General features: G+C 39.6%; 2 protein-coding genes across 13 annotated transcripts in view; both read right to left on the bottom strand.

The window, feature by feature from the left end:
• Nucleotides 1–8,642: 8,642 nt before the first annotated feature.
• LOC100354620 (histone H3-like) lies at nucleotides 8,643–15,444 on the bottom strand (the record flags this gene model as incomplete). The annotated part of the gene is made up of 3 exons (XM_017345576.3): nucleotides 8,643–9,980; nucleotides 10,472–11,180; nucleotides 14,392–15,444. A coding segment is annotated over one exon (426 nt), but the record flags the coding sequence as incomplete, so codon positions are not given.
• A 4,218-nt stretch (nucleotides 15,445–19,662) lies between these two features.
• The window catches only part of ODF2L (outer dense fiber of sperm tails 2 like), a 55,355-nt gene continuing 47,066 nt past the window's right edge, over nucleotides 19,663–27,951 (bottom strand). For 11 of the 12 annotated variants that reach the window (XM_051856293.2, XM_070078131.1, XM_070078133.1 and 8 more), the window contains one exon: nucleotides 26,413–26,998. In XM_051856293.2, the coding sequence (XP_051712253.1) occupies nucleotides 26,870–26,998 (129 nt within the window). In that variant the 3' untranslated portion in view covers nucleotides 26,413–26,869. Of the gene's footprint in view, nucleotides 26,220–26,412; nucleotides 26,999–27,951 lie in introns of those variants that run through there. The other variant, XR_007923562.2, reaches the window with a different exon arrangement.

Genomic DNA, 27,951 nt, shown 5'->3' with positions numbered 1-27,951 from the left:
TCTTATAGGTAGCAGTATATTCTGTATCTAATGGTGTTGAGGCATCTTTCCCTATCTACTGACAGGTCAGAATAGATTGTTCTACAGTCATTCATGAAAATAATTTAAACATAATAAGAACCAGTGAAATGCTGAGTATTTGTGTTATGTTTATGAGGAAGTTTGCCTGAAATTGAAAGGGCCACCATTAACTATATCCATGGTCTATCTGGCCGATCCCTCGTCACCCTCCATCTCTCGTCACCCTTACATCTCCCCATAGTGAGTATAATGGCTTTCCTGTTGGATGCATGAGTGACTCAGCATCTTCTGAGTTCTCTTTGGGCTCCACCAATCATCAGAGAGTTGGAGCCTTATGTGGACCTACTCCTGAAGGACAGTGGAGACATAAAGTTAAGCTGGCCTCATTAGGGAGGAGGTTTAGCAAACTTGATCAGATAGCTTTATCACCAGTAAAGTCTTCAGTTTAATTTCTGTATTTTTTATTCCTGTATCTGTTTCTCTCAATGTGTTCTAAATTCAGACGGCAAAGAGAAGGGTGTTATATATTAAGCCCCTCAAACTGTAACATATTAAATTTTAAAGTACCAGGGCTGGCGCTGTGGAATAGTGGATAAAGCCACCGCCTGCAGTGCTGGCATCCCATATAGGCACCAGTTTGAGTCCTGGCTGCTCCACTTCCAATCCTGCTCTCTGCTATGGCCTGAGAAAGCAGTAGAAGATGGCCCAAGTTCTTGGATCCTGCACCCATGTGGGAGACCCAGAAGAAGCTCCTGGCTCCTGGCTGTAGATCGGTGCAGCTCTAGCTGTTGTGGCCATTTAGGGAGTGAACCAGCAGAGGGAAGAGCTCTCTATCTCTGCCTCCACCTCTCTGGAACTTTGTCTTTCAAATAAATAAATAAATCTTAAAAAAAATTTTAATAGTCATATTTTTTTAAACCAGGGTTTCAGGGTTTCAGTTTTTTTTCTATAGTCTATAAATGCAAGCAAAAACACAGATGGGAAAATAAATCAAGTCTTTATTTTCCTTAACTTCCAACTGATGTTTAGCATTTCCTTTAATTCTGAATGCAGACAGCAGATCGTATTATTATGAGCAGACAAGTGACATTACCAATAGTAACCACAGATATTTTCATCCTACGTTGCCGTTACCACAGATATCTCTAAATATCGTTTACACCCATCACTATGCTGAAATTATCCTACTTACTAGTCTGGCCACTTATATTGCACATGATTGAAGTGTTTCTATTTTGTCTTGTGCTTAACCTCCAGTCAACGAGGTCACATCTTCATCAGTGACCAGACCTTCACATTGCCCTCTAGTAAGTGAGTTGCTTTCATTGTTAAAGTTTTGCAAAATGAGAATTCTTATCTTTCATTAAGAACATGTAACTCATGTAACTTGGATAAGTGCAAGAGCTGTGTGCAGGCATGGGAAGTTCAAGTGCAACTGACAGTTCAGATCACTGATGAAATGTGAAGCAGCTTTTCATTATTGCTAACAGATACTCATCACACAATGATGTAAGATCTTGAGCAGCAGAATTTTTTTGGTTTTTCTCTTATTTCCTTAATAATTGCCATATTAATAAAGGCATGCACACTCAGTATGTTACACAACCTGTGTGTGCCTGCATTATTCTTCCATGAAAATGCCATGCATTAAAAAAATAATTGTATGGGGCTGGTGTTGTGGCATAACGGGTCAAGCCACCACCTGCAATGCCAGAGTCCCATATGGGTGCCAGTTCATGTGCCAGCTGCTCCACTTCTGATCCAGCTCTGTGCTAACATTCCTCGTAAAGCAGTGGAAGATGGTCCAAGTCCTTGGGCCCCTGCACCCATGTAGGAGACCCAGAAAAGCTCCTGGCTCCTGGTTTTTGGCTTTGGCTGGACCCAGTCCCAGCTGTTGGGGCCATCTGGGGAGTGAACCAGAGGATGGAAGATCTCTCTCTCTACTTCTCCCTCTCTCTGTGTGTAACTGTCTTTCAGATAAATAAATCTTTTTTTAAAAAACTACAAGAGATTCATGTACAATCTCAGAAATGAATACCATTTCTTCTAAGAAGATATTGAAAATTATGTGACTCTGATGTTAGAGAGTGTTCTGGGCCAAGATGAATTTGAAATACTCTGTTAATTAAAGAAAAAAAAAAGGAACTCTACAAACACCTGGAAACTATTCTGCATTTTTTCTGAAGTGCCTGCTGTTTTGATGGCATCAAAGCTAAAGCATTGTCAGGAATGTTGTAAGCTCTCCTCGCCCTGTTTTCCTCACGAGCCAGACCTCATCCAATGCCATGATATAAATAGCATCTGTATATTTTTATCTGTTTTGATCATTCCCTCTGCTGGACAAGATTTCACAGCCAATTAAGTTGGTTTTGCAAGCCTATAATAAACAAGTCTGCACTGTGTATCTCTGAGAAATTGTCAATGGCTCCTGAATTTATTTCTCCAGCCCTGACCCCTCTTATAAGCCATGTAGTCAAATATACATCTAATTCCCTTATAAGCCATGTAGTCAAATATACATCTCAATTCTCCAAAATCATCATGAGAAAATATCACAGATATACCTAAGCCAACAGAAGCTTTCATCTCCCAAATATACTCCCCCCAATTTTTGTCCAGATTTAACTGCATGCACCACTACCCAACTGCTCAAATCAGAATGATGGGAGTCAGTCCTTTCTTCAGCCCTCTCCATCCCATACTGAGATGTCCATTTCCAATCCTTTATCAAGGTCTTATGTTTCTACTTCCGAAATATGTTGCAAATCTGTCCACGTCATTCCATCTCCATTGCCATCACATTGACCCAAACAACACTCATTCTTGGCTGATTCTGACATCTTGGCTCATTCACTTACTCATCACACAGCCACTCACACAGCTCCTACCCCATGCCAAGTGTATCTGCCTCCTAACTGCTCTACTGCATCTGCTCTCACTCTTGTCCAGCCTGCACCCAACAGCCGCAGGGAGAGTTTGAAACACACAGATTGTGATGGTTGCTCAGTAGAACTCTCCAGTGGTTTCTATTGCACTCCTTACCATGCTCTAAAGTCCTGCACCCATCTGCCTTGTTCTTGCCATAAGAAGCCACCTTTGGGGCCAGCATGGTGGAGGAGTGAATTTAGCCACCATCTGCGATGACACTGGCATCCCATACGAGTGCCAGTTCAAGTCCCAGCTCCCTGCTAAAGCATCTGGGAAAGCAGCAGATGATGGTCCAAGTGCTTGGACCTTGCCACCCGTATAGGAGACCTGGATGGAATTCCAGGCTCCTGGCTTTGGCCTGGCCCAGCCCTGGCTCTTTCAGCCATTTGAGGAAAGAACCAACAGATGGAAGATCTCTCTCTGTCTCTCTCTCTCTTTTTCTCTTTCTCTCCTTCCCTCCATTCCTCTGTTACTCTGCCTTTCAAATAAATAATATTTAAAAAGAAGAAAGAAGAAGCAGCAGAACTACCTGATAACATAATAGACAGAGTCCTGTGCATCGCAGGTTCTTGTTGACTATTTTTTGAGTGAACCTATTACGTGGTATTAGTATCTCTCATAAGCATTAGATTTTTATGAGCATTTTCTTAAATAACTTTGTATTATTCTACATATTTGAATTAATTGGGAAGATTGGATTTTCCACTACTAGAAAGTAAAAATAGTAAAGCAACACAATAACTCTATGCAGGTTTCTTTTCTCTTAATTTTTGACTTGGATTCCCGGTTTTGATATTTGAGTTAAACACTGAGCTGGCTTACACTTCAGCTCTCTGCTTCCCCCAACACTTCCTCTGCCCCTGAACACTGCCTGTCTACCCTGCAGCCCGCACTCACACCTATGCTCTTTCCTATCATTGTTCTTGATTCATAATTTACTTCTTTAAATAGCATAAAAATTAAAAAGAGATAAAGCAAGTTGATTAAATAGATTCCCTACAGGAAATAAAATGTTATAAAAAATGACTTTAATTTTGTAAAAGAGACAACCAAAAAAAAAAAAAAAAAAAAAAAAAACCTTCATTCTGAAAATGCCATGAAATGCCAACAAAGCATTTTTGTGCTTCGAAAAAAGACTTCAACTTTTATGCCAAAATTGACTTTAAAATTGAAGCTGGTAAAAATACATGCTTAATTTAGTAGCTTTTAATTCACAGAGCTTTCTCATGGGTGGGGCTGCTAAGTGGTGAGTTGCTTTTTGCCACAGAGGAGTACACTGCCTCTGGAAAAGTCAGACTTTTTCCTAAGAATAGGCTGTGGGCTGCAGGATAATTAAAAAGTGCTTGGCATAATTGAAGTGCTGGTGAGGAAGTGATTAAAGTCGTGGCCTTGCCTGTTGGGTGTATACAAACTACTTTAAATCTGGGATATTGGACTATATGGCCTAAAAAGGATTCTATTAAGATGAAAAACAGAGTATTACTGATAAGCCATTTTTTCATCTTTAAATAGAACAAAAATCACTGCAATGATATATTGATTTGACATGAATAGTGAAACATGCTATATTTAGTAGAAATACAGAAGTTCCTCTTTTAATAAGAGTAGTTTATGATCTTACTCAAAACAGAGGAGGGAGAATAAATTACAGAAAAATGTTTACTTAGTTATTTCAGCAGCAATCAGATATTTACTGTTGCTAGAGAGAACAGCTTCAAACATCTTTAATACTATTCAGTATCTCCAGATTTATGAATTAGTAAAATATAAAAACTTAGCTCTTGTAACCAATGACTAGGTACTGTTTCTCCTCTGAGCTAAATTACCTAAAGAATTAGCCTTTCTTTTAGAGGTTAAGCAGTCCAGTCAGGCAACTATGAATAGCGGTTAATTTTGGGAATGGAATGTGGGGTAAGAAGCAGCTGAAGTAATAACTTTTCACACCACAATCTTTGGTATTGTGAGAGTGTATTTTTTAAATAAAACGATCACTTTGGTCACTAAATTATTAGTAATAAAAAGAAGTTGAAAGCTCTATAAAGTCAAAAATCACTGAAGAAATTTAAAAAATTAAAATAAGAACTGACTTTATCAAAACTTGAAAAGTAGCTTCACATATGATATGAATAAACACATTTCAAAACAGTAAGATCCCATCCTCAGACATTAAGCCCAAACAGAAAAAGGTTTTTAAAATTATGTATTATTTTGCTGTAATTTTTTAAAAATTTTATTCTTAAAAAAAATAAGAAATACAAAATTTCTTCTCATTAAATGCCAGTTGACCTGGTAATAGAAGGAACAATGTCTTCAGCTCCGCCACAGTATTCTGAAGTCCTCGACATCCTCTTTTTATCAGCTTCAAGTTCCAGTGTGGTGTGGATCACTTGTGACAGCTTACAGGGAATTTTTTATCAGTGAAAGTAATGATAAATAACATAATAAGTTTCAGTTTGACTAATAGTTTCTATAATTACTTGGCTTTTCCTTCAGAATTTTTTTTGTATTATTAGCTCAGAGCCTCACCTACTTTCAAGGCTTTTACTATGATTATTGGATCTTAATTTATGTACTTGTTTAGACTGTAAAGGTTGATGGTATTCTGAGTCTCAAATACATAAGCCATAAAAAAGTATAAATGAGTATGATAAAAACTATATGAAGGATATATTTTATGGAAGTAATGTAGAAATTGAAGTAAAAATAAAATTAACATATGAAAAACAATGTTAACAAAGAACAAATTTGAAAAATTCTGATTTTTTTTAAACTAATCGTCACACTTCATTCCCAAAACCCACACACAAATAGATTAGAAATAATTTGACAAATTCATAAGAGGAAACTAAGAGAAAATATAATAAAATAGTTCTTTTTTTCCTATAGATAAAACTAAAAGGAGACCAAAACTAAATTGGTCATTCTCTTGCCCCTATTTTAATTGATAGTGTTAACTGGGTACCTAATCAGCAGTCTATGCATCCCTCCCCAGAAAACTCAATGAATCAAAATCATGTGGATTTTACTTTACAGTGTACTTAATTCCATTCCCTTTCTCCTATGCTGATCACTACTGTCCTCCTATTACTTGCTAGACTATGACACACTCTCCTACCTGGTCTCCCAGCCTCCAGTGTTTCCTCAGTCTTCTCTACCACATGGTCACCAGGGTGACCTATGTAAGGGAAAAGTTGACCATGTATGTACCCCCTTGGACAGAATTCTGGAAAAGGTGGTACCAGGAGTAGGGGTGTGACATTTTCTCTTTCCAAAATTGCACTTCCACAAGCATAGAACACGAACAGTGAGCTATTTGGATTTCCATCAAAAGGTAGGTCTTGACCATCATGTGGTCGGATGACTTAATTGCATTGATCTAGCAATGTCATTAAAGAGACTCTAAGTTGGGGTAGGGAAATCCACAGAAATGGAGCAAAAACACTGAGGGCACTTCCAAAGAAATAAGAATCTCAAGGTCTTAAATACCTGTTCTTGTCAGAGTGTCTGAAGACAAAAAGCAACACATAGACTTCATAGGAGAGAGTTTGTGACCCCAAGATTTTACTCCCATTCCAGCTTCTTCTCAGGTTTCCATTTGGGAATGAAAGCAAGAAAGAAATTTCTGGATGTGAGAAGTCTAGACATATATCACAAAAAAGGGCAATTACTGAATAAAATATTTAAAACATATCCTAGAAAAATTAAAGATTAACCAAAAATTATGATTGGGTACTGACACTAGAAAGAACTGAACTAAAACATGAAAGTAACTAGAAATAAAAATAAAAATGTAAATGATTGTTTTACAAATGGGTATATGCACTAATTGATACTTTATATATAAACAACAAATGAGAGCTTAGAATCCCAGAGTAGGAAGAGAGGATGAAAAAAGTGGCAAATTCCTTATCTCCAGAAAAAGAAATAATAATTATATACATGAAGCAAAAACAATAAATAAAAATGCTTCAAAATATTTTCCTTTTTTAAAGATGTATTTATTTATTTGAGAGGCAGCATTACAGAGAGAGAGACACACACAGAGAGAGGGAGACAGAAAGAGAGAGAGAGGTAGAGCCAGAGAGAGAGAGAAAGTTCATCCATCCACTGGTTCACTCCCCAAATGGCTGCAATGACCAGAGCTGAGCCAATCCAAAGCCAGGAACCAAGACCTTCTTCCAGGTTTCCTAGGAGGGATGCAGGGGCCCAAGGACTTGAGCCATTTTCCACTGCTTTCCCAGGCCATTGGCAGGGAGTTGGACAGGAAGTGGAGCAGCCGGGACTTGAACCAGTGCCCATAAGGCATTTCCGGCACTGTTGTCAGTGGCTTTACCCACTATGCCACAGTGTCAACACAAAAAATATTTCCTTAAAAATTTATTTATTTGAGAGGCAGGGACAGGACTCGAAAACACTAGTTGACTTCCCAGATGCCTGCAATGATTGGGGTTGGGCTAGAGTGGAAGCTAGGAGTCAGAAAGTCAATCCAGGTTACCCAAGTGGGGAGCAGGAGCCAAATCATTTGAGTTATCACTGATGCCTCCCAGGGTCTACATTAGCAGGAAACTGCAGTCAGAAAGAGAGTCAGGTATTGAACCCACTGCTCCTATATGGGACACAGGCATAACCACTAGGCAAAATGCTGTCCCCAAACCACTCTTAAGGAAAGCAGCCAAAACTATTATTTCAGAAATAAATGAAAGTTTTCATGATTAAACACAAAAGTAGGCTGGTGCCGCAGCTTACTTGGCTAATCCTCCGCCTGTGGTACCAGCACCCCGGGTTCTAGTCCCGGTCAGGGCACCAGATTCTGTCCCGGTTGCTCATCTTCCAGTCCAGCTTTCTGCTGTGGTCCGGGAGTGCAGTGGAGGATGGCCCAAGTGCTTGGGCCCTGCACCGCATGGGAGACCAGGAGGAGGAGCCTGGCTCCTGGCTTCAGATCAGCACAGCGCGCCGGGTGCAGCACATCGGCCATAGCAGCCATTTGGGGGGTGAACCAACAGAAAAGGAAGACCTTTCTGTCTCTCTCTCTCTCACTGTCTAACTCTGCCTGTCAAAAAAAAAAAAAAAGTAAAAATAAAATATTGCAATAAATCAAAGTGGGTGAAAAATAGTTATATATGTGTATATATATATTCCATATTCTGTGAAAATACAGTTTATGTGTCACTTTTAGAGACTGCTAGACATTCACTAATTATTCTCAAATTGAACCAAGTACTTATCCTATCTTTCTGTTACAGTTTTTGTCTAGACAAATAAGCATTTGAGGAAGGAAAGTTCTTTATAGAAAACTCACAATGAATAAGGATAAAAGAACAATAGAATTAGAGAAATTATCATTTTAAGATTACTTAAGGAAATAATGGACCTTGGCAATGATCATCAATGGCTGCTTAAAAGGATTAGGTTAAAAGTTGATCTAATTTTTTTAATGAATGAATCAATCTGACATCACCTGAAACCACTGGTCATTTTAACATGAGTAAACCTGAGACAGGACATGACATTACTCCTAATGCGATGCACTTGAAAGTATACAGCACCACTTATGAAGTATCCTTGCCAAATAATTTAAAAACTGAATTCAATCAATATTTTGGACCTACCCTCTGATTTGCAGGATATGGAGAAGGGGAAGCATGCAAAATAATTCCATGAGAATACAGTAACCAAATACAGACTGTGAGACATTCAATACAACAAAGGATCCAATTTATTCCACCAATAAGTGTCAGGAAAACAGAGGGGAATGATACAAACTATACCAAATGCAGTATGTGGATTTTGTTTGGAATCTTATAGGAAGAAATCATTGGCAAGGACATACATTATAAACAACTAATGTTTAATAATAGCGTAATATTAAAAATAATGCTAATCACAATCTTAGATGGCTTATTTAGAAAAGCAAGAGAATTAATGGAAAATTCTCAGAAATAATTAGTAATGTGCTAAGTGCAGGATAAAAATAATATATAGTATTAACCACTAGATATAAGTTAACAATTCTGAGTAGTTATCAAAAAACACAATACTTAGAAATAATTTTGCTGAGAAATATGTGTACGCAGCTTGAAGAAAGCTCCAGAATTTATACTCATACAAATACTTAAATTCTGTTTTACATTCTCTGTCCCAGTTGCCTTAAATATCATTCCACATTAAATGTGCTTTTACCCATTTTACAATACATCTCCTCCCTTACTTACTTTTTTACCAATCTGTTAAATAAAAACACATTATAGGCAACACGATTGCTTGTTTCTGTAAAAATATCGCTCTTCACATAGGAATCTCAGCATCATATACTGAAGTATGTGGTTACAGAATCACCTCGTTAAAGAAATTGGAGAATCATGACTGGATCCTGTTGCCTTTAATGATTTGGGGGTTGCTAACTCACTTCTGACTGTTTAGGATTAGAAGTTGTTACAGCCTCATAAAGTTTTATGATGGGGTCACAACCCTTACCTTTTCCTATGGCCTCGCCTCATTAAACACCATTCTGCTTGGCTGCTGCCTACTGACATCCGTACAGCAGTCCATCAGCTACCACCAGAGGCAGGACTCTGAGTAGCACGGATCAAGCCATTGAAGTTGCCTCAATCTAAGTCCTTACATGATTATATTGTTCAATTATAATCTAATCCTTGCAGGAATTAATGCTTTCATAGTAAGCCATTGTACTCTCTACATATTTATCTTACCATGCAGGGATATAACATTGAATCAACTAAACTTTTAGGTGTACATATATCCCAATAATCTTTCACAACACTCCTCAGGTAGATATATTATTGGTTCAACAATTTTAAATTATTTATTTACTTGAAACTTATTAAATTATTTAGTTGGAAGGCAGAGAGATTCTCCATCCATCTTCTAGTTCATGCTCCAAATGCCCACAACAGCTGGGGCTGGGCCAGGTCAAAGCCAGCATCCAGGAAGTAAATCCAGATCTCCACTTGAGCCATCATCTGCTACTTCTCTGAGTGTACATTAGCAGGAAGCTGGAAACGGGAACAGACCTGGGGGTGAAACGCAGGTACTCCAATAAGGAGGAGTGTTTTAACCACCATACCAAACTCCCACTGCTGGTTCATTATAAAATTAGTTTAAATAAAGGTTGTTTGCAAATTAGACATAGGTTTACATATATATAACTCAAGAAATTTTTCTGAGATGTGTACAGAGAATTTGTATAACTATGAAGAACGAAAATCGTATCCACAGACTTGGAAAACAAAGCACTTAATAAGTATAAAGCTAGCATAAATTCAGTTGTTAGATACCATTTTATAAAATGCTTACATATCGTTTTGCTTCACCCATTTTTTATTGCAAATAATGACTTCATTGTGGCTATTTATATTGCCCTACATATAATAGAAATCATGTGTTCCTCTGGATGAAGAAAACACATATGGAGAAAGAGAAGACAGAAGCATGAAGTAAAAACAGAAAGACAGAAACTAAGGCAGTAAAGAAGCTAGTAAGACACTACTTTCTGTTTCCATACATGTTCTGAGCAGTCTCATATGGAATAGTGATCCAGAGTAAGGAAAGCTCTGGGTATCTGGCTCATGTCCACATCAAAGGCATCTCGAGTAAGTACCAGTTCTCCCCTGGGGACATGGAAGAGGTTCACAGGGTCTTTCGCAAGAGAAGTCCTAGAACATAAAAGACTAGCAATGGATGTGTTAAGGCACAAATGGGTTGCAAATGGGGAAAGATACTGATCTCAACTCATAAAGTGGAGTGTCCTGGACAATTCCAACATTGGCTAGAGCCCTGAGCCAGAAATTTCTGGCTATAAGTAACAAGCCCTTTGACCATGGCTCTATTTAAAATATTATTTTCTGCTTGTACCATGGTTTTCAAAAGAATAGGAAGCACCATTGTAAGGAAAGAAGAGATATCTTGGCTTCCCATAGAAGCTGGCCTGAAGCGTAAGCCAAATTACCCAGAGCTATGGTCAGGTTTCTAAAATCAGCTTCATATGACTCATTCAGACTTTCACTCATTGTCACTGAAGAACTCACTAAGGAGTTTTTCTGCCAGTAACAGTTCCCAGAAAGGATCAAAAGGAGAGGTATGTACACTATGTCTGCCTTAAAGTATAGCATTTTTGGCATGACTAAGGCAAAAGCTTTACTTATCTTTTTGAAGAGGTATTTAAGATCTTTGATTGGCTCACAGGAATAGGCAGACGTATCTTTTGGATTCACCTGTGGAGATTCAAGAGGTAGAAGTTGAATCCTAATTTCACTGAGGTATTCATGCTCAGTAGCACCTGGTAAGGTCACTTCCATTTAAGCTGCAACTGATCTGAAGAGGATCTCTCTGTGAATGGCTTGTTCAGGAATTCCTAATATTGGAGCCTTTGTTAAAAGCTCTTTAATTCTTTGGAACACCTTTGGTAGCTCCCCTGTCAAGCACAGTGTGTCTGTGTCAGGGTCTTTTAAAGCACATACAAATCTTAGAATCTAAATCCTGGAATCCATATTCCATAAAATCCTGCCATCACTGATTCCCGATGTTGGAGCTTCTGTTAGAAGTGCCTTAATTCTTTGGGACAGCTATTGTAGCTTCCCTATCCAGCACAGTGTCTGCATCAGAGCTTTTTAAAACTTCATACAAAAGCTTGGAATCCAAATTCCACAGGATCTTGCCATTCCCAGAAATAGCCTTAGCTGCCTTAATATATATATATATATAGATAGATAGATAGAGAGAGAGAGAGAGAGAGAGAGAGAGAATAGCTTCCTTTCTATTGACTGAAAGAACACACTTCCCTGGAGTTAGAACATATCCCAGGTAATCTACCTCTAGTTTAGAAACCTGAGCTTTCAATCAGACTTGCCCCAAACAGTAGAGTTAGAAACGTGCCAGGGGATTCCAATTCAATCCCATCAAGGTGGCATGTACCAATGCCATCTCACTAGTCCAAGTGATCAATTTCTGCTCACAATTGATCATAATGATAGGTCTAAGAGTCAAAGGGATCACATAAACAAGACTAGTGTCTGCTAATACTAACTGATAGAATTAAGGAGAGAATGATCCAACATGGGAATTGGGATACACAGCAGACTCATAGAATGGCAGATGTCCTAAACAGCACTCTGGCCTCAGAATCAGCCCTTAAGGCATTCAGATCTGGCTGAAAAGCCCATGAAAGTATTTCAGGCATGGAAAACCAAGACACTGTTGCAAAAAGAAACAAACAAAAAAAAAAAACAACAAAAAAGCGACCTAAATTAAAGATCTCTGTGAGATCCTGGCAGAAAGAACGGGCCATCAAAGAAGGAGGTACCTTTCTCTGAAGGGAGGAGAGAACTTCCACTTTGACTATGACCTTGTCTAAATAAGATTGGAGTCGGTGAATTCAAAAGGCTTCCATAGCCTTGGCAACTCATGACAAGAGCCTCGGGTGATTTTGACACCATAAACAAGACTGTCAATTGTTAAATCAACAACAGGAGTCACTGTGCACTTTCTCCCCATGTAGGATATCTGTCCTTAATGTGTTGTACTATGTGAATTAACGGTATAACTAGTACTTAAACAGTACTTTACACTTTGTGTATCTGTGTGGGTGCAAACTGCTTTACTTAGTATATACTAAGTTGATCTTCTGTATAAAAAGATAATTGAAAATGAATCTTGATGTGAATCGGATGGGAGAGGGAGTAGGAAATGGGATGATTGAGGGTGAGAGGGAGGTTATGGGGGGAAAAAGCCAGTGTAATCCAAAAGTTGTACTTTGGAAATTTTTATTTATTAAATAAAAGTTTAAAAAAAAAGAAACCTGAGCTTTGTTTGGGAAATTCTGTATCCTCACTTTCCCAGATTCTGGGTTTAGTAGGATGCAGAAAAAATTATCCCTTAAGGAAAGGTTTAGCACACAATAAGATGCATTGAAACAACTGTTCTCATTAGTCAATGGACTCCCTGTCCAAGGTAGTTATGGACAATAGATAGGCCTTAGAATACATATTAATAGAACAATGGTTTTATAATCTACATAGCCTATCACTACCCACTATCTGGGAGATGGCAAGATGTTCTCTTTCTATCTTAAGGGTGACACCATTCACAATTAGCTTTATTCCAATTCTGCTCATGTTGATTGACAAACTTACATGTTTCAGAACCTGACTTCTGAGAGTAATTATGGCCATGCAGGGGACACAGACATTGGTGGTGACTGAAAGCACGTCAGCTCACAAAACTAATTTATTAAATGAAATAGGCAGAGAGTTCCGGACAAAGGACAAGGCAGGGCCTATGCCCCTAATAAGCATGAAGCAGCTACAGAAGATATGATGATTCTACACCCTTCAACATCCCTTAAGATTAAGGTCTGGAGTTTCTGAAGGGGGGATGTTATAGGCAGGCAGATAGAATAAAACCTATTAGGTCTGTAAGCTGGAGACCACACTCTACACCACGCCCCCTGTGTGATGTGCCCCTACCTGAGTTCACCTGAAAGCCCACCTGCCCATCTTACTGTGTAACCACTCCCCTTTAGAAAGCATATAAAAGACGAGGAGCACCCCAAAATCACTCTCTGCCTTTGCTCCACTACCCGTGATAAACTGCTTTTGGCTGCTCATAACCAAATGTTTGCAGCACGTGGCTCCTGGCCTGCTCTCTGCTTGGTATGGACCCCAACTTAATTTCTAGACTTTTTTTTCCCTCCCTTAGCTGGAGCCCTCACTCTCTTATGTATTTCTCACACTGGATAATGTTCAGTATCGAGTACAGTATCTGTGCAAGGCAGAGCTTCATGGATGCATTATGTGAGTCTTCATTCCTCACTTCTTTCTACAAAACAGAAAAAACTCACAACTTCTACTGATCTCTCAAGTTAATTTAAGGATGAGATTGAAGTCAGCAATTCTCCTATTATACTTTTATTTGCTCTATTTTTATACACCTTTTATTTTCATTGATCACCCTCATTGGAGATAATTGTTTTGTTGAACTTGATATCACTTGATGGGGATTAATAATTACTAGTCTTTTCCATTGCCCAAGAATATGATTTTTGTAATGCTTTTGAGGATATTTACTTCATACTAACCAAACTTTGAATTCTGAGTAGGTTAAAGAGCTTTGTAGAAGTCCACCCTCTTGCAGATCAGGTGATCAGTCCTGATATTCAAAGGATTGTCTCAACTTTGGTCCTGAAAGTCTTAAATTCCAGAAATCCCTCTTTCCCAACCAAACTGGAATGGCTGGTCATTTGATGATAAGAAAGACCAGATAAAATACAAAAATCCTTTTTAAAATAAAGTATTTGAGAGTGACAAGAGACTGAAGAAGCTGACTTTCAGAGGCCAGCTAATATTTTGAGGTGCACTTTCTTCAAAAGGTTACAGGCTAAGAATCCTGGCATGGCTCAGGTAGCAGGCTGTAGTTGGGGTTCAATACCTTGGCAGAGGTGGTGGAGGTATCAGGTGGCTAGGGTGACAAAACTGGACTCTCAGGAGAATCAAGCACACAGGTGGGGGTCTACCCTTCAGCACATTTGTGAGATTCTGGAGCTAGACAGAGTGGGGAATGAAAGAGCTGAAAAACAGAGGGGAATGAAAGATCTAAACAGGGAAGCCCTGCAAAGCAAAGCATAATTCTATGCAGACTCCAACAGTGCTGACGGACAAAGACCCACAAAGGGGAGAAGGACCTGAGCAAACACAGGCAAGAGATGAAAGCTCACGAGGCAGTGTGATACGCTGCAACCACTTCTGCTGAGGAAGTAGATTTTTGTGTATAATGAGAGGTAGGGATCTAAATCCATTCTTCTACATAAGTACCTCCAGTTTGTCATCACCATTTATGGAAACACTGTCCTTTCTACAATGTATGCTATTGGCACCTTTGTTACAGATTAATCTCTGAGCTCTCTATTCTGTTCCACTGAGCTATGTGCTAGATTTATACCACTACCATGCTGTTTTAATTACTACAGCTTTCTAGCATGCTTTTTTTTTTTTTTTTTAATGGCTCTGAAAAGAGCCTTTGGGCCGAGGATGGAAACCGGAGAGGAGGGCGCGCTGCCTAAGCCCACTCTCCGCGGATGCGGCGGGCCAGCTGGATGTCCTTGTGCGTGATGCCGACGCGCTTGGCATGGATGGCGCACAGGTTCGTGTCCTCGAACAGACCCAGCAGGTGGGCCTCGCTCGCCCCCTGCAGAGCCATGACGGCCGAGGTCTGGAAGCCTAGGTCTGTCTTGAAGTCCTGCGCGATCTCGCGCGCCAGCCACTGGAACGGCAGCTTGCGGATCAGCAGCTCGGTGGACTTCTGGTAGCGCCGGATCTCATGCAGCACCACGGTGCCCGGCCGGTAGCGGTGCGGCTTCTTGACGCCGCCTGTGGCCGCCGCGCTCTTGCGGGCCGCCTTGGTGGCCAGCTGCTTGCGCGGGCCTTGCCGCCCATCGACTTGCGCGGCGTCTGCTTCGAGCGGGCCCTCTAGCGTGCTTTGAAATCAGGTATTGTGATACCTCCAGCTTGATTTCTTTTTTAAAGTCAGTATCACTTTGGTTATTCTGGATTTTTTAATGATTCCATATAAATTTTAAAAGTGTTTTTTTCTAATTCTATAAAGAATGACATTTGTATATTGCTAGGGATTTTGCACTAAATCTGTACATTGCTTTAGGTAGTATAAGCGTTCCCACAATACTGATTCTTCCAATCCATGAGCAAGGAATAGTTTTCCATTTTTTGTGTGTTCAATGATTCATCAGTTTTTTAACATTTTATTAAAACATAGTATACACACCAAGAAATGTACTTACACATACAGATCAATGAGTTTTTTGTTACCTGATCACACTCATAACACCCAAATTAAGAACAGTGCTTTACTAATACCTCAAGAGTCCTTACTACCCCTCTATTTCTTATTTTTTAGCATGTGAAATGAGAATACATTGTCATTTACATGGTAGGATTCAGTGAAGCAAGAACTGTATACAAAATGATGTCATCCACAAAATTTTTATCCTCTATATATTAACTATCACAAATAAGAGAAAGTATGACATATTTTTCTTTTGGGGTCTGGTTTATTTCACTTAGCATAGTGATCTCCAGTTGCATCCATTTTGTTGCAAATGTCAGGATTTCATTCTTTTGTATGGTTGAGTAATATTCCATCATGTATATATACTACATTTTATTTATCCAGGCATCAGTTGATGGATATCTAGGTTGACTCCATATCTCAAGCTATTGTGAGTTGGGCTGCTATAAATATAGGCGTGCAGGTAACTCTTTTATATGCTGTTTTCATTTCCTTTGGCTATAGTCCCAGGAGTGGGACTGCTGGGTCACACAGCAGATCTATGTTTAGTTTTCTGAGGAATCTCCATACTGTCTTCCATAATAGTTGTACTAGTTTACATTCCCACCAACAGTGTATTAGGGTACTTTATCTTTTGAAAGTTTTTATGTAATGAATATAAATTTTCATATGTACAGCTTTTAGGGATATAGTGTTTCTTCCCCCCATTCCTGCTCTCCCACCCAGACTGCCATCCCACCTCCCACTCCCTCTCCCGTTCCATTTTCCATTAAGATTCGTTTTTAATTGACTTTATATACAGAAAACCAACTCTTTACTAAGGAGAGATTTCAACTATTTGCATCCACACAGGCACACAAAGTATAAAGTACAGTTTGAAGACAAATTTTACTGTTAATTCTCATAGTACAACTCATTAAGGACAGAGGTCCAGCATGGGGAGCAAGTGCACAGTGACTCTTGTTGTTGATTTAACAACTGACACTCTTGGGGCTAGCACTGTGGCGTAGTGGGTAAAGCTGCTGCCTGCAGTGCCAGCATCCCATATGGGTGCTGGTTCGAGTCCCAGCTGCTCCATTTCCAATCCAGCTCTTTGCTATGGCCTGGGACAGCAGTAGAAGATGACCCAAGTCCTTGGGCACCTGCACCCATGTAGGAGATCTGGAAGAAGTTCCTGGATCCTGGCTTCAGATCAGTGCAGCTCTGGCCGTTGTGGTCATTTGGGGGAATGAACCAGTGGATGGAAGACCTCTCTCTCTCTGCCTCTCCTTCTCTCTCTGTATAACTCTTTCAAATAAATAAATATTTAAAAAGCAAAAAAGTGACACTTATTTATGATGTCAGTGATCACCTGAGGCTCTTGACATGAGCTGCCAAGGCTATTAATGTCTTCTGAGTTCTCAAACTCCGTCGGTTTTTAGACAGGGCCACATGCAAAGTGGAAGCTCTCTCCTCCCTTCAGAGAAAAGTACACCCTGCTTTGATGGCCCCTTCTTTCCACTGGGGTCTCACTCACAGAGATCCTTCATGGAGAACAATTTTTGCCACTATGTCTTGGCTTTCCTTGCCTGCAATCACCACATCCTGGCTCATCAATGTTTTATAATTTTTATTGTAGAGATCTTTCACTTCTTCAAATTTATTACTCAATTTTTGATGGCTATTGTGAAAGGGGTTTCTTTTCTGATTTCTCTTTCAGTGAGATATTATTGGTGTATAAAATTACTACTGTTTTTTGTATGCTGATTTTGTATCCTACAACTTTACTGAATTGAGTTGTCAGTTCTAACAGCTCTTTTGTGGACTGTTTAGGTTTTCCCATGTACAAGAGCATGTCAAGTGCAAACACGTATATTTGTATTTCTTCCTTTTCAATTTTGACATGGGAATTTGACAAGGGAATTGCCAGTCCCTTGCTACTCACATGGTAAGACTGGACAAGTCTTTATTGCTCTCTTTTCCCTAATTGTTGTTGCTAATGCTTCCAATTAGCTGTGACTCTCAGATGTATAATGTGGATACAACTTTCTCCAGGTCCTGTGTGTGCCATGACAAATGTATGGGCTTATACCATCAAGAGCCCAAGTTTCAGCATTGAAATATGTTAAGGAGAACTTGTCACAGTCCTGTGGGGTGGATAGAGGTTATCCTGAGGATTTCACACTGGCAGGTGTGGGTACTGGTAGGCTCCGCCCTAGATTTCACAGGTTATGTTCTGATGAATCTACTGTTGGTAATACAGTGTCTCCAAGAGAGGAGGTGAGGAAGTAGTGGCATGTGGCTGCCATGGTTGGTGTACTTTGTTCCTGTCTCTCTCCTGGCCTTCAGAGTCCGTGATACTTGTAGATCTCTATAAGTGGAAAGATGGTATCCCCTGGCAAGATAGCCAGGATAACAGTAGCAGTGGCAGCAGGGAGCAGTGGCAGTAGCATCTCACCCTGCCCCTGTCTTTCTCTTTCTCTGTCTCTCTCCCTCCCTTTGCTGGATTTTGGAAGTTCTGTGTGCCATTTGCAGTTTTCATCACTTCTTTACTGACTTCCATTACTAGCTGGCCTGGGAGAGCTGGCCTGAATAGAAGGCAGATGGCATCTCTAAAAGAAAGCTAGCCAGCTCCAGTAAGCTCTTTTCTCTTCCCTAGTTCTGACTCAGTTAAAATTGTTCCAAGTTATGGGATGATTCCAGGTGCTAACTCTTACATTTAAGGTTTTATTTCCAATTTTGGGGGGTGACCAAAAAACACACAGATTTTGCATTCTGTTTAAGTAAGTAATCGATTGTATTATCTGTCTCTCCTTAAGTTCTAATTGTTTATAGATAAGGTAGTCATCATGTTTGATGTTAAAGTGAGGACACAGCTTTCCTCATGGGCATTGTCTACCTCACAGAAAAACCATGAGAACATGTCTGTAACTGTAGATTTTTATCTCAGGCCACTAAAGAGTAGGAATGGGACTGAGCACCCCCATGACTTGCTTCCTCTTAAAGTCTTCCTCCGCGGTCTCCTTTACCAGAGACCAGGAGGAAAGAAAAGCAACCTAGGCAATGGTAGCAATGTAAGACGGGTGGCAGGCCAATCAATGGCTGCTTTACACAGTGATCTGCCATCAAGCAGACCCAATAGGCCAGTCCACTGCAAATGGCATTGGTTTTCCATGTGGGAAGCCAAGGCTTCAGATGGAGAAGTCAGCTTTTGGAGAGCCTTGGCAGCTCTGCCAGCCAAGAGCTGGGTCACTGGAAATAGAACTGCCCTGGGGCTGCAGGACTCCTGGGTCAGAGCTACAGACCCTGTTGGCTCTAGGCTGAAAAAAGCTCTTCACTCGGCTCAGCTTCCAAAGTAACCACCACTGTTGAGGGGACGGCCAAGGACTGTCAGTAACATTGTAGGCAGAACTGTAAATTTCTTTTTAGAGATGCCGTCTGCCTTCTCACACGTTTTAATGTACTACAGCACAAAATATTTTTAGATTTAAGATTTAATTCATGAATTATAAATAAGTATATTTTAAAATTCTGTGAGTTGGGTTATCTTCCTAATTTCCAAATATTTTCAGATTTTTTCCCAGTTATCTTTGGAAACAACTCAATTATCCAACAGTAGACTAATGGTTAATATATTATGGCACATTCACATAATGGAAAAATAAACTTCATTGGTTATATGAGAATCTTTACCCTTTTCAATACTAATAACTACTTCTTTAAATTATAGAGAAAAATAAAAGATTAATTAATCTGAACATCTTATAAACACAGTTATTGGCCATTGGTACTTCTCTTGTGAACTGTTTGTTCTTATCCTTTGACCATTTTATATAATGGAATTCATATTTTATTAATTTATAAAATCTCTTTGTATGTCAGGCAAGAAAAAATGAAGAAGTTCTTGAAGTTTATCTTTTTTTAAAAAAAGATTTATTTTATTTATCTGAAAGACAGAGTTATAGAGAAAGGTAGAGCCAGAGAAAGAAAGAGGTCTTCCATCTGCGGATTCACTCCTCAAATGGCTTCAATGGCCATAACTGAGCTGATCTGAAGTCAGGAGCCAGGAGCTTCTTCCGGGTCTCCCACATGGGTGCAGGGCCCCAAGTGCTTGGGCCATCTTCTACTGCCTTCCCAGGCCATAGCAGAGAGTTGGATCAGAAGTGGAACAGCCAGGACTTGAACTGGCGCCCATATGGGATGCCGGTGCTGCAGACCAGGGCTTTAACCTGCCGCACCACAGTGCCAGCCCCATGATAGAAATTTTTGAATGCCTACTATAATACCAAGTGTTGTGCTTAGTATTTCAAATGACTCAGCTCAATTAAAATTAAAATTTTTACTTTCTGAAATTCCTCAACTGCCACATGAGCCATAAAGAAGGTTGAAAATAAAACTCTTCAAATAAAGCAAGCTCAAATCATAAAACCAAGTTATACCTCTAGTCTGGAAATGCCAATGTATGAAGTTTTGAAGTAACTATCTGTGTTTCTGTGTAGAAGTAAAAACAAATCTTCTGGAAATAGGGGCGAGGGGGAATGAAGTTTTAGATAGAGTTACGTTCAAGGGACATTCAAGCTTTCCTTGGAGGCTGAGCAAGACAGTGGCTGAGTAGAATGTGCCAGTGATCATCTACCCATAGAGACACCAATTCAAACAGCTATTTATGAAAAGCCCACCTCTTTTCACCAGCTTAGAGTAATGCTCCTGCATGCCTCTCACATGGGGGAGAAAAATTTAACTATAGGCCTCAGACTTGAAACCTAGTACCAGGTCCTCCACTGAGAAACCCACACGGCTCTTGCCCCCAGGGCCAGTGACTACAAATCAAGCTTCTAAACCCATCAATAAAGGAACTCCTCCACTGCCCCTCCCCTAACCTCCAGCCGCTGAGTCAGTGCAGAACTTTGCCTTAAAGCTCAATACTGGGCCTGCTATGGTGGGACTCAGCACCAAAGCCCAAAGGCCCCTATCTCCAGGCCAGTGCTTACAGATGGAGCCTTTAGCAGTACATTCTGAACAAGATGCCAACTGTAGATATGGGATGATCATGGTATAGGAGTGCCCCCTAGTGCTGAAACAGTAACACACTAACAGCAGTCATGCAACACTTAGGCGCCACCTAGTGCTGAAATAGAGTGTTCACAGGTTCAGAAAAAAGTAAGCAGACTGCTTAGAATTTCTGAAAGGCAGGCATACACAAATGAAGACTGGAAAAAAAATTCAACTTTCAATTCACAGATGATTTCATACACCAACAGATATCAAGAACTTGCAGGGAAACCTGACCTTATGTAATAAACAAAATAAAATATCAGAACCTGACCAGATAGAAACTGACATATGTAAATTTGGGATGAAGAATTTAAAAGTTATTTAAGTAAACAAAACGATTAAGGAAAAAACAGAGAAACAATGCTTTAACAGAGAGACTTAAGAGAGATAGGATCAAATTTTTTAAAAATCAGAGGTGGCTGACACAATAGTTAAGATGCCATGTGGGACAAGCACATGCCATATTGGAGTGTCTGGGTTTCAGTCCTTACTCTGCTTCCCATTCCAGCTTCCTGTTAATGTGGACTCTGGGGGCAAGACAATGGCTAAAATACTTGGGTCCTTGCCACTGATATGGGAAATTTGGACTGAATTCTGGGCTCCTGGCTTAAGCCTAACCCTGACCTGACCATTGTGGGCATTTGATTAAGTTACTAGATGGAAGATATCTCACCTTCTGTGTGTATGTCTTTCAAATCAGTAAAATAAAATTTTAAAAATCAAATATAATGGGCCTGCACTGTGTAAAGCTGCCGCCTGTAATGCTGGCATCCCATATGGGCTCTGGTTTGAGTGCCAGCTGCTCCACTTCTGATCCAGATCCCTGGTAATATGCCTGGGAAGGCAGCAAAAGATGGTTCAAGTCCTTGGGCCCCTGCACCCACATAGAAGATCCGGAAGAAAACTCCAGGCTCCTGGCTTTGGATCAGCTCAGCTCCGCCCGTTGTGGCCATCTGGGGAGTGAACCAGTGAATGGAAGACTTTCTCTCTCTCTCGCTCTCTGCCTCTGCCTATACTTCTCTGTAATTCTGCCTTTCAAATAAATAAATAAATCTTTTTTAAAAAATCAAACATAAACCCTGAATTGAAAAGTACACCAAGTGAAATTAAAAATACAATAGAAAGCATCCATGGCAGAATAGATCAAACAGAAGGAATTAGCTCAAAAACAAGCTATTCGAAAATACAGTCAGAAGAGGAAAAAGAAGAACGAACGAAGAATGAGGAAAATTGAAGGTAACTTTGGGATAGCATTGAAAGAGCAAATATCCAATTTACTTGAGTTCAAGGGGGACTTGAGGAGGACAAATGGGTAGAGAGTATATTCAGATAGATGCCTGACTGCAGACTTCCCTGTAGAAAACTTACAGGCCAGAAGAAAGAGGGATAAGACTTCCACCGCTTATCAAGAAATCTCTACCCAACAAAGCTTAGATATGAAGATGAAATCAAGACATTCCCAAACAAAAACTGAATTTATCACCACCAGACTGGTCCTACAAGATATTCTAAAAGGTCTTCTTCCAACTTACAGACACTAACAAGTAAAAAGAAAATATCAGAAGATAGAAAACTCGTTGAACAGAGATTAGAAGTAATCTCACACACTTACAGCCAAAGGATCTCTAACAAAGGTGACTAAGTGGAGAAAGGAGAGGCTTTTTAATAAATAGGGCAGGGAACATTGCATTTCTGTATGTGGAAGAATGAAAACAGATCCTCTTTCACTATATATGACAATCAACTCAAAATTTATGAAAGATCTAAATGTAAAACCTAAAGCTATGAAAACACTAGAAAAAAAAAACAGGAAAAAAATGCTTCAGGACATTGGAACAAAACAGAATTTTGTGGGTAAAATTCCAAAAACATAAGAAACAATAGCAAAATAGGGCTGGCTGTTTAGCTTAGTGGTTAAGACATCTTGTAGCTACATCCCACGTTGTATTTGTGTTCAACACCTGACTCTGGTTTGTAACTCCAGCTTTCTGCTAATGCAGATCCTAGGAGGCAGCAGTGATAGCCCAAGTGATTGGGCTCCTGCCACCCACATGGAAGCCCTAGCTTCACCTCCTAGTCCCAGCCATTGCTGGCATTTGGGAGTGAAGCAGGGAATGGGACCTCTCTCTCCCCCTCCCTCCCTTCCTTCATCCCTCTTACCTTCTCCCTCACTACTTGTCTCCCTCTAAAATAAATTTTAAGAAAGAAAGAAAAAAAGGGTTTAATCAAAGTTAAGTCTTCTGCACAATGAAGGAAACATTCAACAAATTGAGGAGAAAATCCTCAGAATAGGAAAAAATATTTGCAAATTATACATCTGACAAGGCGTTAATAACCAGAATATAAAAGGAACCCAACTCAATGGCACAGGAACAAAGAATCCAATTAAAAAGTGCACAGCAGATCTGAAAGACAGTTTTCCAAAGACATACAAGTGGTCAACAAGAACATAAAGGCATGCTCGGTGTCACTAATCACTGTACAATAGCCATTAGCAAATAGATAAAAGGTGACAGCTGACAAGGATGTGGAGTAAAGGAAGCCCTCATACATTGTATATAACAACTCCAGCAGTCTTCATCTTTATGTCTAGCACGCTTCTCTTGACTGTTTCCTTATCCAAATGTATAGCACCCCTGAAAATAATACTCTAGTACTTCATTCTCTGGCCATCCTTTCTTACCTGTCTCACTCTGCTACTCCCTAACATTTATTGATAACGGTCCTCTTTTAGATTTTTTATCTGATTAGAAAAAGCTAAATAAAATCTCACTAGATTAAATGAAGCAAAAGTGCATATAGGAAATTTTAACACTATTTTCTCCACCCTTGCCAAATGCATGTAGGATTCTATACCTTTCTCCAAACACACACTAATATTTGTGAACTCACATACACAAACTTGTGAATTACAAAAATGAGTCACTCTGAACTTCATGTGATGAATGGCTCACTAGTTGGCAAATGTAGATCAGATGTATTAAGCAGATAAAATTCTCTGTTTATTCCACGCTTTCCCAACTACAGACCCTCATTGTGGCTCACCTCCAGAAAAGGCTTCACATCCTGACTACTGCAGAAGATCTGCTGACCCCAGAAAGCCTTGAAGAGGCTTCTCTAGCAATGTGATTCTAATATTTGTAGTTGGGGAAAAAGTGCTGCTTATGACTAAGAAAGTCTGGGAGCAGAAAATTTCTCATAGAGACTCAACAGATGGTAACATGTCTCGTGGGCCCACAAGAACTGAAGCCACTCCATCTTTCACCACTTGGTTTGCTGCTGCTTGGCAGATGTGCATGACAGGCCACTGGCAGGTGTTGAGAAAACCACAGCCATGAGCAGGCAAGGGAAAATTAAACCTCCCTTATGGCACTTGGAAAGAAAGATGTCCAGCAGAACAGAAATAAGAGATGCCTCCTGAAGTAGAACCAATGGAACACACACAAGAGAATTTTAATGAAAATATAATGGAATTACAGAACTTAAAAAAGATTTCTTAATTAAAAGTCAACATTCAACAGAAAAAGAGAATGGCTGCTCTTGAAACCACACCAGTGGTCAGAAATCAAGAGGAAAGAAATACCTTACAAGTTATGCAATGACAGACACCCCAAAGTGGGGGCTAAGTCACAGGGAGATCAGATCCAAGAGACCAAACAGGAAGAAGGAAAGAACATGTGGAGACGTAATAGCATAGGCAGTGGAAGGAAACTTTTAGAGCTTAAGAAGAGCTTGAGACCCTGAATATCAAGAATAAGGGAAAATCCTGCAAACCTTTTAGCAGCATGTTGAAACAGGGATGGTGGAAAACTGGAAGCAGAGACACTGCTCCAGGAAACCAGGGCGCTGACTCAGGGCCCTCACTCTGAGTTTGTTCAACTGGGGGCGACCAGCATGCTCTCCATGGTGCACTTGGACACATTCAGCACAGAGATTGTTAAAGTTCTTCCAGAATCTGACAGATGTCCCTCATCACAGTGTGTCACCAGTAGTGATCACCAACCTTAGGCGTTCTGTGGTGGTCTCTTTCTCCCACAGTCCATCTAAAACACTGCAGGTACCATTTTCTAATATCGTAACTGCAAATCACTTTTATGAGCACCATATGAAAAAGAGATTTATGGATGAGATAAATGCATTACTGTTAAAATAAACTATTGTCCTTATTTATGAAACAAATGCAAAGGTAGTGATCACAGTTAAGAGCAGAGATTCTGGATGACAGCTGCTTAATCGCTATGTGATCTTGAGTAAGTGATGTAACCTTTCTGTGTCCTAGTGTCCCAAAAAGCAAGTAATCAATACACATCTGGCATATCACAAATCCTTAATAAATAATAGCAGTGCTGCTGCTGGCTGCTGCCACCGCTTCAGCCACAACAGGAAGACAGAACTTTAGTTTTGGAGTCAGAAGACTTCTGAGGACAAATGCCAACTGTAAACTTGAGTTCTATACAGCAGCAATGGCAGTTGATCCCTCTAGCTTACAGTTTTCCCATCTGAAACAGGACAGTGACTACCTACCTCATTCATCATCCATCCACCCTTGCACACACTGAGTACTTGCTATTGTGTAGGGACTGGGATACAAACCTGAATAAGTTACAGCTCTGCCCTTCAGGAGTGCAGTCGAGGGAGCAACACTCAAGGGCCTTCGTTTCCTTTCATGTGGGCATTTCTTAAGGCTCCTTTTGCCTGAGGAGAATGAAGAAAGCCCTCCAGGGTCTAGTATGTTTTTTAGTACCATAAGTATGATAATTTTAAAAAGGGTAGGGGTGGTGGTAGGTAGGGACCAGCATTGTAGCACAGCAGGCTAAGCTGCCACCTGCAATCTCAGCATTCCATATGAGTGCAGGTTGAAGTCCCAGCTGCTCCACTTCTGATCCAGCTCCCTGCTAACGCACCAGGAAAAGCAGAAGACATGGGAGACCTGGAAAGAGTTCCCAGTTCCTGGCTTTGAGCTGGTCCAGCCCCAGGCTGTAGTGGCCATTTGGGGAGTGGACCAGCAGATGAAGATATCTTGCTCTCTCTCTCCCTCTCCCTAGATTTCTCTGTAACTCTGCCTTTCAAATACAGAAATCTTTTAAAAAAATTTACAAATAAAAATGTAAAAAGGTAACACTGATCTCATTAGCAATTGAGGGGCAAAAAATATGGCCGGTTTGTAACATTCTATGTGAGTCTTTGCTATTTTAAGAAAAAAAAAAAAATATCAGGGGCTGGCTCCCACAGGGTAGGAGACTACAGGGAACAAGTTGTGGATCTCTCTTCTACTTCATCCCAATAATAAAGATCTCTAAAGCTTCTTGGTGTTGAAAGTGCTTATTTTGATCATCCCATGTGAGTTGGCCATGCAGCAGCTGGAACAAGTTGTTCCCCTTTAATCTTTTGGTGAACTCAGGTCAGGGGCTTTAGAAAGTCTGCAATAATAACACCAGATAATCACTAAGGTAAAATGAACAAGAAACCAGGATAGCCTGAATGCTTCTTCTTTATAAAGACACAGTGTCCTATTTTCACTATGCAATAGCTATCTATGACTTAGTATTTTATTTTTAAAAACTAATAGAAATAAATAATAGGTCTTATGGTCAAATACAGCATTATCAAACATTAAAATTCAGAATATTTACTTTATTACAATTATACAGCACCACAATATAAAACAATTATATACATTACTTAAAATCATGCATTTGGCTCATAATTGGCCTAAATTTATAATAAATTTAGTAGAATGGTAGTCACAAATCTTTCAAAGAGTGATTCTGACTTCTATGTGTGTGAAAAATATTCTAAAAGCCAATATAATTTTAAAAGGAATCACACCAGAGCTACATAAGAATTATCCAGAAAAAAAATCATCAAAAAAAATTATCCATACTAAAAGTTACTTTGTTTTCAAGTTTCAAATTAAAAATGTTTCAAAAATTTCTACATAAAAACTCTGATACTACTACCTGTAAATCCTAAAATACAACAACTGGTAACATATTTACATCCTTCTTACCAGTTCACATTTTAGAGGCATAGTAAAATCCTACTGCTCTTAGAAAATAAATTCCACAATTTATCCAAACATTGTTACATAAGAAGCTTTAAGAAACCGTAAATAATTCTTAATACTCTCATTTTGATTCTCCGACATCTCAAGGCTATGTTGTATTTCTTTCAAACACACTTCCTGATGTTGAGCTTTCTAAATAATAAAAAAATACAGATAATCAGTTAATAGCATTCATATCAAAAAATAAGTCACAATACAAAGTGCATACATGAAAAACCATTCACTTCAAGATTTAAATAAGGACTCCTCACATCTAAAGTGTTCATTATTAACTTAAGGTTCACTGTCTTTAAAATTAGAAATTAAAGCATACACTTGGTTGATACCAATTGTAATAAAGTTTATTATAATGCATTTGTTTAGCCTCCAATTATCACATATTTCATAGGATTCATATAATCAATGAGTTTTGTTTAAAGCTGTCATAACTAACTGCCATTACATTTAACATATTTTCATACTAATTTTTCTGCCTAAAATTTGATATTTTATGTCATAAGAACGATCTCTGCTGTCTTAAAAACTAGAATTTTGGTTTTGTTAATGTGAACATTTTAACTTTAGAATCCTTTAAAAAATAACTCTTAACATGATAGCTTTTCTTTTTAAAAAAATTAAAGCCCAATAGACTTTTTAAATTTCTGTCGCACATAAATTCTTAAATAGAACTGCTCATTGTAAATGGTTTAGAGAAAGGTTGTAAATACTATCCAGCTTTCAACTGAAATCTAGACACCTGGGAAAGCCACCCCATGCACACCCTTCTCCCCAGGTGTTGGATGCTGCAGACCCAAGCCAAGCCCCGTGCTTGAAGGTGTGGGGTGAGGCCCGTGCTAGAACGAGCTGTCAGATGCCGCGATGCTTTACGGAGCAGCAGCTTTACTCAACAATCTGGAGAGAAGCACTGTCACGCAAAGGCACTTATACTGTAGAGCAGAATGTACCATGTGAGCAGTTTCAGCATGATACATAAAACTTCAGAGCCATTCCAGGCTGCGGGTGTGCCGTGGGCGGCACCTATCGCACCAGTGTACGGTCAGCGAAGGCTCCCCAGGCACTCACTGTTCAACTGGGGCTCCAGTGTG

Source organism: Oryctolagus cuniculus, chromosome 7 (assembly GCF_964237555.1).
Source record: "Oryctolagus cuniculus chromosome 7, mOryCun1.1, whole genome shotgun sequence".
Classification (NCBI taxonomy): Eukaryota; Metazoa; Chordata; class Mammalia; order Lagomorpha; family Leporidae; genus Oryctolagus; species Oryctolagus cuniculus.
The sequence above is the reverse complement of the archived record's forward strand: the minus strand, read 5'-3'. Positions and strand labels throughout refer to the sequence as shown.